Raw genomic sequence first — 12,488 nt, forward strand, 5'->3', positions numbered from 1 at the left:
ATAATACACGGAGCGTTCAGGGATGTTGCATGCTGCAAAATAGGCATGGTAATATCCATGCAAAGTTTCTATGCTTCTGCCTACAAAGAAGTGCTTTTCAAAGAGGAAATGGGTCACATCTGAAGTGGCCCTTGAAGGATGAGGCATTGGCGACATTAGGAAGGGCATGACAGATGAATGATGGCGTTAGAAAAGGACGCATCAGAGAAATGAAAGGCCCTTCTTGCTTAATGAACCACTGGGTCAGCCAGATGGATCAAGCCTCAGCGCTGCCTTTGTAGCATAGGAAATTATCCTCACTCTCTCTAGTTGATGCTGACAACATCCTTGCAAGCTGGTGCATATAGTAGATGGGCCATAGTGGTTGTTGATGACAGCAGTCGAGAAAACGGAAGTTCCATTTTAAAGCCGCCACGCTTATAGAGCAAGCTGTAGTTTTGGGGATCTATCCAAACTGGCAAAGAAATGTGTCTCGTTTGCAAGCAGCCCTAGACACACTTTTTTTTTTAAAGGTGGGATTCCCTTTCAATATATTCTCACATGCCTCTAGATGAGCTGTTCCAAATCAGGATATCTTATCTCCTCTTGAGCAAACTCAAGACCTGGGAACTGGGGATCCCTTTGGAGGAAACGGTGAGGAAGTAAATAAATAAACTTCCTAAATTATTGGGGAAATGGGCACCATACCGTTTCTCTTGACTAAGAAATGATCCTGCTCAAACTGGGAGATCTGCTCTGAAAAAGAGATCTGCTCTGAAAAAGACTAAAGCTAGACAAGTGAGAGAATTGCCAAGTATACATTTTGTCTGAGGTTTTTTGGAAGTGTAGGTGGATGCTGTCAGTGGCTATGGTAACGGGCGAAGAACAATCCTTTAAAATTATTTATCTTTGCCTCCGAGCTTATATTGACTTTTAAGTGGCTACTCCTCAACTTGGGAAGGATCCAGACACACTCACAAGCACACAGATACACACTGTAATACTGATTGTAAGTTAAATATGAAGCTGCACTCTGTGGCCTAAAAGGAGATGCTCTGGCATTCCATTCCAGGCCTTAGATTAAAATATCTCACTTAGATTGTTGAGTTATTTATAAAAGTATTTAAATACCACCCTCGCATAAAATTTCAGGTTGACATACAGCAATAGAAAACCATAAAAGCCATTAGAAATACTGCAAAACAATCATTAAAGTGGCTGGCTTCTCAAGAACATGTTTAAACAGCTGCATACTATTTATATATTTTCATGAATATGCATTTCAGGCATTTGCCTCTCATGAATGCAAGTGGATTCAGTAATGTTTTGAACCATTCAGTGACTTCTTGACGGCATCACTTGCCAAAGGCCTTGAAAGCTGTTTCAGCCCTTCTTTTGTGTGTGCAGGCTGTTGAATCAAGAGAGGGAGTGAAATCAGTTTTGACCCGTGCCCGAGCAAAATAATTGCAGCCTAAGTCTCTTTAAAAATGTGTACTTGTGTGACAGCGTGTGTTGTTGCTGAAGCATCTGGAAAGAGCCATCCAAATGGGGCGTTTATCTGATGAGGCCTGACCTGTAATTGTCTCCCCCGGAGCAAGAAATGCGTAGTTTGTGGTGTGCATTTCATGAGTGTGCTTGCGGTGCCATTGCCCCTCTTCCTTAATCTTTGATACGTTTAAACCTTTGTTTCCAGGAATTAGAAGAGAAGCATCGGGAGGCACAGCTCTCCGCACAGCACCTGGAGTTGCATCTGAAACAGAAAGAGCAGATGTATGAAGAAAGGATCAAAGTAAAGATACCTTTTTTATCTTCAGGCGTGCTTAAAAGATGCATGGCCCTCTGCACAAAACCCCAAGTAGTTGTGCTTTTAAAATTTCCAGCTTCCTTCTCCCTCGCTCCTGCACTTCTGAGGCATTGTTTCTGTCTCTCTCAGTGTTTGGAGTGGGTAAACATGATTAGTTGACTTGTTCTGTCATGCTGGTGGTCCCTTGTGGTCGGAGATGGTTGCTTTGCAGGTGTCAGAAGTAGTTTTGCAATGCTATTTAATAAAGTATTGCTTATTTGTGAAATCTTAAAAGGCCGAAAATCAGAAAGGGGGAGTGAGGAAAGAGTTGCTGGGTTTGGGTCACATAACTACAAGGGTATCTTGGTTCTCAAACTTAATCCGTTCTGGAAGTCCGTTCCAAAACCAAAGCGCGCTTTCTCATAGAAAGTAATGCAAAATGGATTCATCTGTTCCAGACTTGTAAAAACAACCCCTTAAACAGCAATTTAACATGAATTTTACTCTCTAACGAGAACATTGATCCATAAAATGAAGGCAATAAACAATGTAATGCAGTAACACAATCAATCAAAAATGAAACAAAAAAGAGCTGCAAAAACAAAAATTCAAAATAAATAGCAAAAACAGAGCAACCTCAGCGTAACACTCAAAACGGAAATGTGGCACTCAAAATGGGGCACATTCGGCTTCCGAAAAAGGTTTGCAAACCGGAACACTAACTTCCAGGTTTGCAGTGTTTGGGTTCCAAGTTGTTTGAGTACCAAGGCGTTGGAGAACCAAGGTACCACTGTAGTCAAGTTTTTTGAGAGCAGTGTTGTCTGCCAGTGACTCAAGGGATGCATCTGCTCACTTTTTTTGGGGGAGGGGGGAACACGAGTGAAATTATGCTGCACCATCTCAATTAAATGATAGGTGCCACTTATTGGGGAAACTCAAATTGCACAATTTTTGTCCTTTGGTTTCCCTACCCCAGCTCACCCTTTATGATGTGAGCAGCACTACTGTCCATTTACACAGTAGTCTGATATGTGAAGGAAACTCCTTAGAATTGCTGAAAACACCTTTGCTTAAAGCTTGATTCAAGATTTTTAAAGGTGTTTCTTAAATACCACGGAAAGGGGGGGGAAGTTATATGGATGTCAGCTTGTTATTATTTATTACTAAAATCTCTTATATGCTGCCTTTAAATTGAAGTGGGTACTTGAAAACAAGGCATAGAGTGGGCACTGAAGTATTTGACTACAGCAGCAATAGAAGCCTGAACAGTTAGACTCCATCCTGCATTATCTTAGGTTCCCCTTCAAACTTTAAAAAAATACAAATATTTTTATATTGTGAAACACACAAACTATGTGACTGGGGGGGGGGGAGGTAGATTAATTCCAAATTGCCAAATGCTCGTATTTTAGCAGTGGTTAAAAACAATTTTACAGATACTAATGCACGCATACCACTACTAGAAGTTAGTTTGCTATGTAATTTCTGGTGAATGTCAGAAATGGAATTCGAACCCACGCCTCTAGGGTGCAATTTCTGGTAATGTAACAAAAAGGCCATCTTTGTATTTTATACTGGGAACCCAATTGATATCCCTGTTGCAGCCAATATGGCATATGGTGCCGCTTTGCTCTACGTAATCAAAACACCTTTGGATATATTTGCATAGGGAAAATGAATTGCATCGAAACACTTTGTCTAGCAGACCTGGTAACTGGAGGGAGTGTGACCTCTTTAACAGAGGTAGCCCCAAGCTGCTTTGTGCAGTGGTTTGGGGAATTCTTACTGGCAGAGTGAGAGACAGTTCTGGTCCATGGAGCACAAATTGCTGGTGGGAATTTTGAGCAGCTTCAGCTCTCCCAAGTCAGCTCCAGTAGGTCAAATCTGTCTCCTGCTTCACATTTATTAGTTCCCAGAAGTGTCCCATGTTCATTAAGGGCCCAACTACTCGAAAGTATAGACTCTTTGTCACCCAACCCTCGGCTTGTCTTGGGAGGCGACTTCAATGCCCGGATCGGCATTGTTTCCCCACAAAATACAATATTATCTGGACTAAACTTGGTGGACGAACCTGAAATCTGTCAGAGGGCAGCAATGGACACCACCTCTAACCGCGCTGGGAAATATCTTTGTGAACATTACCTTTTGTTATGCAATGGGCACGGTCAAGGGGATCAAGAGGGTTATTTTACTTTTATCTCCCCCAGAGGATTTACTAGCACCATAGATTATATCCTAACATCTAATAATGTGCCAATTAACCGAGATACCTTCAGGATAATTCCCAGAGCTGATAGTAACCACGTTCCACTTGAGGTATCTCTGACATCATTAGTTTCTCCTGCCTTTCCCAAATTATTGGATGTTCATTAAGGGAAGAATGTTTCATTTAACATAACATATGTGAGCAGAAGAAGCTGCTTTAAGCTGCATTAGGCCACTGGCCCGCCTGGTCAAGCAACTGTCTACTTTGGCTAACAATGAGTATCCAGGGGTTGAGGCAGTTGTCTTTACTGGTCCTGCTACTTCAGTTCCCTTCACTGACAATGGCGAGGACTGAACTTAGGACCTTTTCGTACACAAGGTTTGTGCTCTGCCTCCATGCCATGGCCCTTTTCTTTGAAGCGAGAAAGGAGGAAGGGCATAGTGCTTTGCATAAGACTCCTGCCCCAAATCTTAGAGAACTACTGCCAGTCAGTGTAATATAGACAGCCCTGTGCTAGATGGACCAGAGGTTAGACTTGGTGTAGGTCAGCTCCCTTATATTCCTAATGTTCGCCGTAGGAAAAGATTCAGGCACCAAAATGTCTTGTGCCAGCCTTAATTCTGGAACCGGCCCCGTGATGACAACTGGCAATAGGCACGAAGGAAGAAAGTAAGCATGTATTTCTTTTTCTTTTAGGTGCTTGACCATCAGATGAAAAAAGATCTTGCAGACAAGGATGCGCTCGAGAACTTGTTGAGAAAACATGAGGAAGAAGCCCATGAAAAATGCAAAATTCTTGCAGAACAGAAGGCAGTATGTGAAGCTCTGATTTACTTACAAACACAAACAAGCCGGGATATGAAGTTGTGGCTTAAAGTTGGCTTTCAAATCCTGGCTTGTTTGGAAGCTGTGAACCACAGTCCTTGGTTTGCATGTAATGGGAAGCTATGGTTAACTTGCAGCTTCCTGGCTTGTCTTCCCATTCATTTGATGGAGCTCCCCATTCATTTTAATGGGACTGTCTCCCCATTCATTTTGATGGGACATTGTGGGTGAATGGAGCTTGTGCGTATCTTGGCTTATTAAGCTAGAATTTGATTTCCACGAACTGGGCCTCTGTCAGTCAGTGTCACTAGGGTGACAGTGTGAGAGAAAAATATATCCCTCTCAACTCTTTCCATGCCATTCATAATTATATAAACCTTGTCATATCACTGCCTTGCTCGTCTCTACCTTAACCTGTGCTGCACAAGAGCTTGTGTTGAAAGACGCCCTTATATTGCAGTGTGGTGTCCTAGATCAGCTTTGCTTGAGATGCAGTCAATGCACTCATCCTAAATGCTTATTTCTAGAGCAGCAACTCCTAGAATTGGGCCATTGAAGAGCTTCCTAAGAGCAGTTTGAGAGAACTGCATTGTAAACAGCTTCAGTGTGGTCCTTAGCCAAAGGGCTTATTTGTGCTAAATTGGGATCCCTTGAAATATGTCTGCAAGTATCCAAGGGGTAGTGTACTTTTAATCTAGTTTTAGTTTCCTGTAGAAATAAATATGAGCAGATTATTGTTGGTGCCTCTGTATGGGAATCCCCATTTGGCTTCGCTAAACCGGACATGCTCCATATAGCAGTTAACTGTGACTGCATTCCCCAGCTTGAATAATTTGATCTGTTTCAGCAAGACACCATGCTATATATTCATATCTGGAGAGAATTGCTTTGTTCTGAAAGAAGCACACACAGCATTTTTCAAATCCCCCATGACATCAGCTTGTCTGCAGGATCCCTGTGCACATGTGCTGTGGAATGCCTGCATACAGCAGAAGTTTCTGGGGAGTGCTGTAGGGTGCACACACAACTAACATGAAGTGATGAGTAGCTTCTGAGCCCTTCTCCAAATTAAGAATGTGTCCCAGTTTTGCATGGCAAAGGAAGTTCAGTAATGGTAAGTGAGCTTGTCAGCCACCACTAAACTTATTATGTAAGGCATCCTTGCTTAAGCCTCCAAGGAACCTCTGGGCTCTTCAGAACATAGTTTGAAAGCCACCCTTAAGTCATATTAACTGTAGGTATCTTTCTTTCAGATGCTCAATGCCATGGATTCAAAGATTAGGTCTCTGGAACAGAGAATAGTGGAACTGTCTGAAGCTAATAAGCTTGCAGCAAATAGCAGCCTATTTACGCAGAGGAACATGTAAGCATGAAGCTGTCCTTTGGCTCACAGTCCCCTGGGGAAGTTTGGAGTGCCTGTAACTGCTAGTGAAACAAGCCCTTTTCTGTGCTTTTCATAAAGAACCGATGACTCGAGGGCATTTTTCTAGTTGAAGAGAAACTCTCTGAAATCTCCACTGCCTTCTGTTCGGCTACTGAGTCTATTAGCTCTTGCTGGTCAGACATGTCCCTTTGGTGTGAGGTGCCTTAGCCACTTGATTAATTTTTGCTTTAAATTTTCGTTTTCAGTTCCCGAACCTCCGAGACATTTTCTGAGCGAGGAAAATTGAGATTACGCAAATTTCTTGTGCGTGCAATGATAGCTTTAGGTAGGAGAATAACAGCTGTGACTTGTATCCAACTAAAGTTCTCTTCAGAGGAGACCCATTAAAATTAAAGGACATAGTCAAGCTCATTCGTTTCATTGGGTCTACTCTTGAGTAGGATAGGAATTGGATACAACAGGACAAACTCCTGAGGCTTATAGTTAAATAGCAGGGGAAAAGCAGATATACTACTGTTTCCAGGTGTGTTGTCAGTATTGTGGTTGTGAGCAGCATTAAGTCACAAGGGGGAACAGCTCTTAAGGGTTGCTCTTAACTTTGAACATAAGAACCATTGGCCCATCTAGTCCGGCATCCTGTTCTCACAGTGGCTGAACAGATGTCTATGGGAAACCCTCAAGCCAGGAACTAGGCACAAGAGTACTCTTCTCCCACTTCCTCTGTAGTTTGCAGCAACTGGCATTCAGTTAGCTTGTTGTCCTAAAGCCCAGTTGTAAAGGTAAAGGGACCCTTGACCATTAGGTCCAGTCGCGGACGACTCTGGGGTTGCAGTGCTCATCTTGTTTTATTGGCCGAGGGAGCCGGCGTACTGCTTCCTGGTCATGTGGCCAGCATAACTAAGCCGCTTCTGGCAAACCAGAGCAGCACATGGAAATGCCATTTACCTTCCCGTCAGAGCGGTACCTATTTATCTACTTGCACTTTGACGTGCTTTCAAACTGCTAGGTTGGCAGGAACAGGGACCGAGCAACGGGAGCTCACCCTGTCGTGGGGATTCGAACCGCCAACCTTCTGATCGGCAAGCCCTAGGCTCTGTGGTTTAACCCACAACACCACCCGCGTCCCTAAAGCCCAGTTGTAGGATTAGCCAATTTTCATTGGGGAAATGGCCAGATATTTTTGTGATTAAGGAGAAGACTCAAGTTACATTCGTTCTCTATAGTAGCAGTTTTGATGATAAATGTGACCTTTTCAAAATAAAAGTGTTCATATGATTGGATGGGGTTGACTGCTGATGCATCAGGACTCCTGGCCTAGGGAGCCATTTCTTCTGCACCCCAATGTAAGAAAAGGCTTTTGGCCAGGACTAGAGTACATCTCTCCCCCCCTCCACTTTTCAGGAAAGCCCAAGAAGAAATGATTTCTGAGCTCAGACAGCAGAAATTTTATCTGGAAACTCAAGCTGGAAAATTGGAGGCCCAGAACAGTAAGCTGGAGGAACAGTTGGAGAAAATCAGTCACCAGGACCACAATGACAAGGCTCGCTTGTTGGAGCTGGAGACTAGATTGCGAGAGGTAAAAGTTTGCTTTCCAATGTCGGTGTTGCTGCTGCTTCTATAAATGAAACTGAATTGTCTAGCTGGCACTGGCAAAATGGCAGTGTGGCAGATTTTCTCTGTCCCTGTGGTAGCTCCAGGTGAATGAAGGTGAAGCTTCTCAACCCCCTTGAAGAGGATAATAACTGGAGTGTCTGTTCATAACTTCAAGATGAGACTGTCTCTTGTGATGGGAGAAAGTGGGGTGACTGCTCAACATGATTATTTTAGGTCTCATTGGAATGACTTTCACAGGGCTGTTTGGGCATAGTTTTCAGTGGTACGCAGAGTAGATCAGTCTGTAATTTGGGTCTGAAGACTAGCTAGACAAGTGACTCTTTTTTCCTCATTGTATATTTTAATGTTGGCCTCCTTCAGAACAGTACGTGAAGCTTTTTCTAGGGTGACATCCTTAAAAACTGCATGTTAACCTACTTGGTTGCCATAAACATCTGACAGGTTTAATTATTCAGAAGTGGCAATGCTTACCGCAGATGGAAGATCAGTTTTGGATTTTGAAAATGTGTTGCTGATGCTTTTTGAACTGCAGCTGAAACAAGAAATGACAGAGAGAGAAACTCAACAGCCTGCTTAGCTGGATGTTTAGACAACCACAGGCGCCCCACTTATGTGTGATCAGTTCACTTCTGACTTATATACTCATGGTGCTGGAAAATAAATAAGTCAGTTCAAACCCAGAAATGGCGGGAGAGAGTCAGTGAGTCCTTGTGGCCCCCCAGAGCCCAAGGGGGATGTCAGTGTGAGCAGAGGAAACCCCAAAGAGACCAGAGGCACAGTGGGACATTGTTTACGCTGCTCAGCCTCCCCGCCTAACAGCTGACGTGCAGGGTATTGCAGCAGCAGCAGCCGCTTTCCTGTGCATCCTCCAGCCTCCTGCCAGCCTCAGAGTTTCAATTCTAGTTGTGGATATTTTTGGATACAGTATTTTTGGCATGGATTGAAGAGAAAGTGGCATAGGGGGCGTTTTAAGGGTATTTAGATGGTGCTCCTCCCTTTACACGATCTATGCACAGTGTGTGTGTGGGAGAACGTAACCTCTGTGTAAGTGGGGAGCCGCCTGTATTAGATTATATCACTTATTTTTATATCCTCACTGTCAAAAATGTAAATTTATTAAGAAATTGGCATCCCATAGTATTAGGAAGGAAGAAGTGAAAATTAATGTTGATCTGTGTATGGAGAGAGGCAAATATTCCGAGGGTGGTTTTCCTTGGAGGAATGAGCTGCAAGGAATGCAGGTGTTGTTGAAAAGGGATACGAGAGTGAGTTAAGGGGGGGGGAAGCTTTCCAAATGAAAGCCCGTCCTTGCATGCATTTGAGCAATTCATGTACATCTGGCCACATGGGTGGTGGGTTGTGATTGTCACGGCATAAGCTTTTGTGGACCAGAGGCCACTTCAATAGAGGTGTAGTATGATCCTTGGTATACGTTTTTCAAAAAATAGAGCTGTCATGGTAACATGTGAGAAAAGGAATTTGTGACAGTTCAGTTAGAGTTTCAATGTTTGCAAAATAAGCCCATTGAACATGCATGGCAGTGGTAGTTATGATAATTCACTACAGTGCTAGGATGATTGTGTTCAGGCCTGTAGCAGGACAAGAAACCACTGTCTCATTTCAGACCCAAATAAATTCAGCTATTTCACCCTTTGAAATTCCTCCAGAGAATGACAACCGCCAGGTCAGAAACAGAGTATCCAGGGAGATTAAAATGTTCTCCTGCTTTGTGAATATTATCCTATCTGATATCAGATTTATGTCCAGGTGTTCCTCTGCATGGAGATGATTTTTTTGTCCTACATAAACAGCAGAAGGACACTGCTGAAAGATCTTAAGCAAACTTCCATTTTGAAGTTCATACGTATCAATACTGTATTTAAACTCTTCAGGTTAGCCTTGAACACGAAGAACAAAAATTGGAGTTGAAGCGGCAGCTTACAGAATTGCAGCTCACCCTCCAGGAGAGGGAATCTCAGATTTCGGGGTTGCAGGCTGCCCGCGCAGCCCTGGAAAGTCAACTCCGGGAGGCTAAAACTGAGCTAGAGGAGACCACGGCTGAGGCAGAAGAGGAGATCCAAGCTCTGACGGTAAGCTCCAGAATTCTGGGCTGGTGTAAGGAGCTGTGCCCTTGAAGCATACGATCCAGTGATGCTCTTGAGTGGCTTGAAATTGTAATATTGAAATATACCCTTGGTTGAGAATGATCATCTGCAGATGGCTTAGCTTGATCTGTTTTGCTTTGCTTCATCTTATGTCTCTGATGTTTGTTGAAAATGTGCTCCTAACAGATCTACACTTATTTTTTTCATATGGATCAGCCTCCATAGATGTGATGTTTTTCTTTGTCTGGGTTTGTCTCTTCAGAGTAAAGGAAATATGCCTGATCAGGCATGGTGACTTCCTTTTAAGGACTAGAATGTTGCCATTGTTCTACTTTCTACTTGTCATCTGGAACGTTCAAGATTTAGACAGTCATTTTGGGTTCAGTGAAAGTACCCATATATGGTGTCTTCAAATTCCTCCTTTGGGGCAACAGTCTCACTCCTCCTACCTGTTTCTTTGAAACAGGAGCACAGCTAAGTGACACTGAGAAGAAGTATAACTCCATTTCTGTTGCCATTTTGAAACCCAGTCCAGACACAAAGGCCTTTTTAGAGGAGGGGAAGATGATCCGTTGGTGAATGATCTTTCGGAAGAGTTTACCCAGCATAACATGAGGATTGTAACCAGCTAAGCTTTGTACTCCGAGTAGACCCATTTAAATTATTGGACTTAAATTAGCCACATCTATTATTTTCAGTGGGTTTACAAGCAGTGGACTAACACTGGAGTGCTCTGTTTTAAAGAGTGCATTGAGAGCACCTAAAGTCCTTACGTGAATTGAGATGCTGTCATGAAGCTGTAGAAGGAAATGTTGGGAGAGTGGATGATCAAGGCTTCTGAAAGGGGGAAGAAATGCCTACAGTAGACTTCTTCTCTGTACTCTGAATCATGCCTTGATATCAGAATATAAACTAACACTGAACTCAAGCTGGGGCCTGCTCTTATCCAGTATTCCTTGGATTTTGAAACACTATGTGCTCTGCCTTTCATAACTACTTTAGGATTGTACAGCATTGGCACTGAAATATCCTGGTTTAGAGGCAAGAAGTGCAACAAAAGGATCCCTCTGTAACCCTATTCAACCCCCGAAAGGGCAGTAGCTCTAAGAATTGGTGGCAGCTTCATGTGGATTTCCCTTGAGATAACTCAGTATAGGGCATAGATTCCTCAGCCTCCAAATACAGCATATTATTGAAGTACGATGTCTTTATTTCCATGAAAGTTTGGTGACATTCTGCCCATATATATATATATATATAAATTAATTAATGGTCAGATTTAACTTTGAAAAAGGCTGGTTACAGGTAAGTAACTGATGTTTCAGAACCATCATTCCTGTGGATTTGTGTCCCTTTTTTCACAGAAGTACTGAGATTTTGTTTGGGTGGGTGAGGATTCTCTTTAATATTGTAGTTTCATGCTGCTGTGCTGCCCCGTTTTTAAAGGAAGCTGGTGAAATAAATGTTGCCTTATACTTGTTCCCTAACAAAGGTGTCAGTTGTATATCTTACTATGCAGAAATAGTGAATCCTTCATTAAGGTACTCTTTCATTTTTTTATCCCCTCCCCTGAACTGAACCTAAATGTATACTATATGCTACTGATTTTTTTTAAAAAAAAGATCTTGCCCTTGCAAAACAAAAACAGAAACCCAAATAAACAACGATGTGCTTTATGAAGCTGGATCTTCACTTTAAGGTTTGCCAAATGGTTGGGTGGTAGAGATTATTAACTCCTGCTTTGGCTGCCAGCTGTGGCTTCGTGCATCCAGCAGTGCTGGAAGTGGGCTTGTGTCTCAGTGGATGCTAATGAAAGGAACAGTGTCTTTCATTAGGGACCCCTTTAACCGCTTTTGCAGCTGTACCTTGGGGCTTGAGGGATTAAGCAGTAGACCTGTGCATGTATTGCTTGTGGTATTGGTATCCTGGGGGAGGAAAGCCCGACCTCTTCTGCGTTCAGAGATGCACATCAGCTGAGTGCTAACTATTAGGAAATGCAACTGTACTAGCGCAGGAAACTTGTGAGTAATGAATGCCGTGCTCTATCCCATGAGTGGTCAACCTGAGGCATGGGTGCCATAAGTGGCACAGGAACTAGGAGTTTGTGACACTCCTAGACTGAAGCCCAAGGGCCCGTGGGTCATGTTAGAGAGCATAGGGTGACTTTTCACATGGGTGGTTGTACTGTAATGCTTTCTGTAATGTGATTTTCCAAAGCTACCTAGAATCTATAATTGCATTGCCTGCTCCCAAACTAAAGGAACTTGGGGCTCCAGAGAGACACTGGTGCTCAGAGTAGACAATGCTGGGCCAGTTGGACAAATAGATAAGGAAGCTTTCCATGGGAAAGGGTCACAGTGCGGCTTGGAAACGCCCATAGTGCCAACCTCTGCCATGCTGTGCTGCTGCCTGCTCTCTGGCTCAGTGGATGCGAGGCAAAACCTAGCCCAATGGTTTCTTCGTTTTTTGGAGGGTGGTGGGAGAGATCTACACATGCGCTGTAGTGCCTGTTAGAATGGCAATGTCTTGTACGTTGGACTTCTGACACACTTGCAAAAGGTTGGCCACTGCTCTGCTTCTCTATCCAATCTT

At 43.2% G+C, this 12,488-nt stretch overlaps 1 protein-coding gene across 9 annotated transcripts in view; it reads left to right on the forward strand.

Annotated features, from left to right (window-relative positions):
- The window catches only part of CIT (citron rho-interacting serine/threonine kinase), a 109,072-nt gene that overhangs the window by 50,124 nt on the left and 46,460 nt on the right, over positions 1–12,488 (forward strand). For all 9 annotated transcript variants that reach the window (XM_081892194.1, XM_081892197.1, XM_081892195.1 and 6 more), the window contains 5 exons: positions 1,673–1,768; positions 4,665–4,781; positions 6,047–6,156; positions 7,579–7,753; positions 9,684–9,881. In XM_081892194.1, coding sequence (XP_081748320.1) covers positions 1,673–1,768; positions 4,665–4,781; positions 6,047–6,156; positions 7,579–7,753; positions 9,684–9,881 — 696 coding nt within the window. The remainder of the gene's footprint in view (positions 1–1,672; positions 1,769–4,664; positions 4,782–6,046; positions 6,157–7,578; positions 7,754–9,683; positions 9,882–12,488) is intronic.

This window comes from Podarcis melisellensis (genome assembly GCF_964234715.1).
Source record: "Podarcis melisellensis genome assembly, chromosome: 16".
Taxonomy (NCBI): domain Eukaryota; kingdom Metazoa; phylum Chordata; class Lepidosauria; order Squamata; family Lacertidae; genus Podarcis; species Podarcis melisellensis.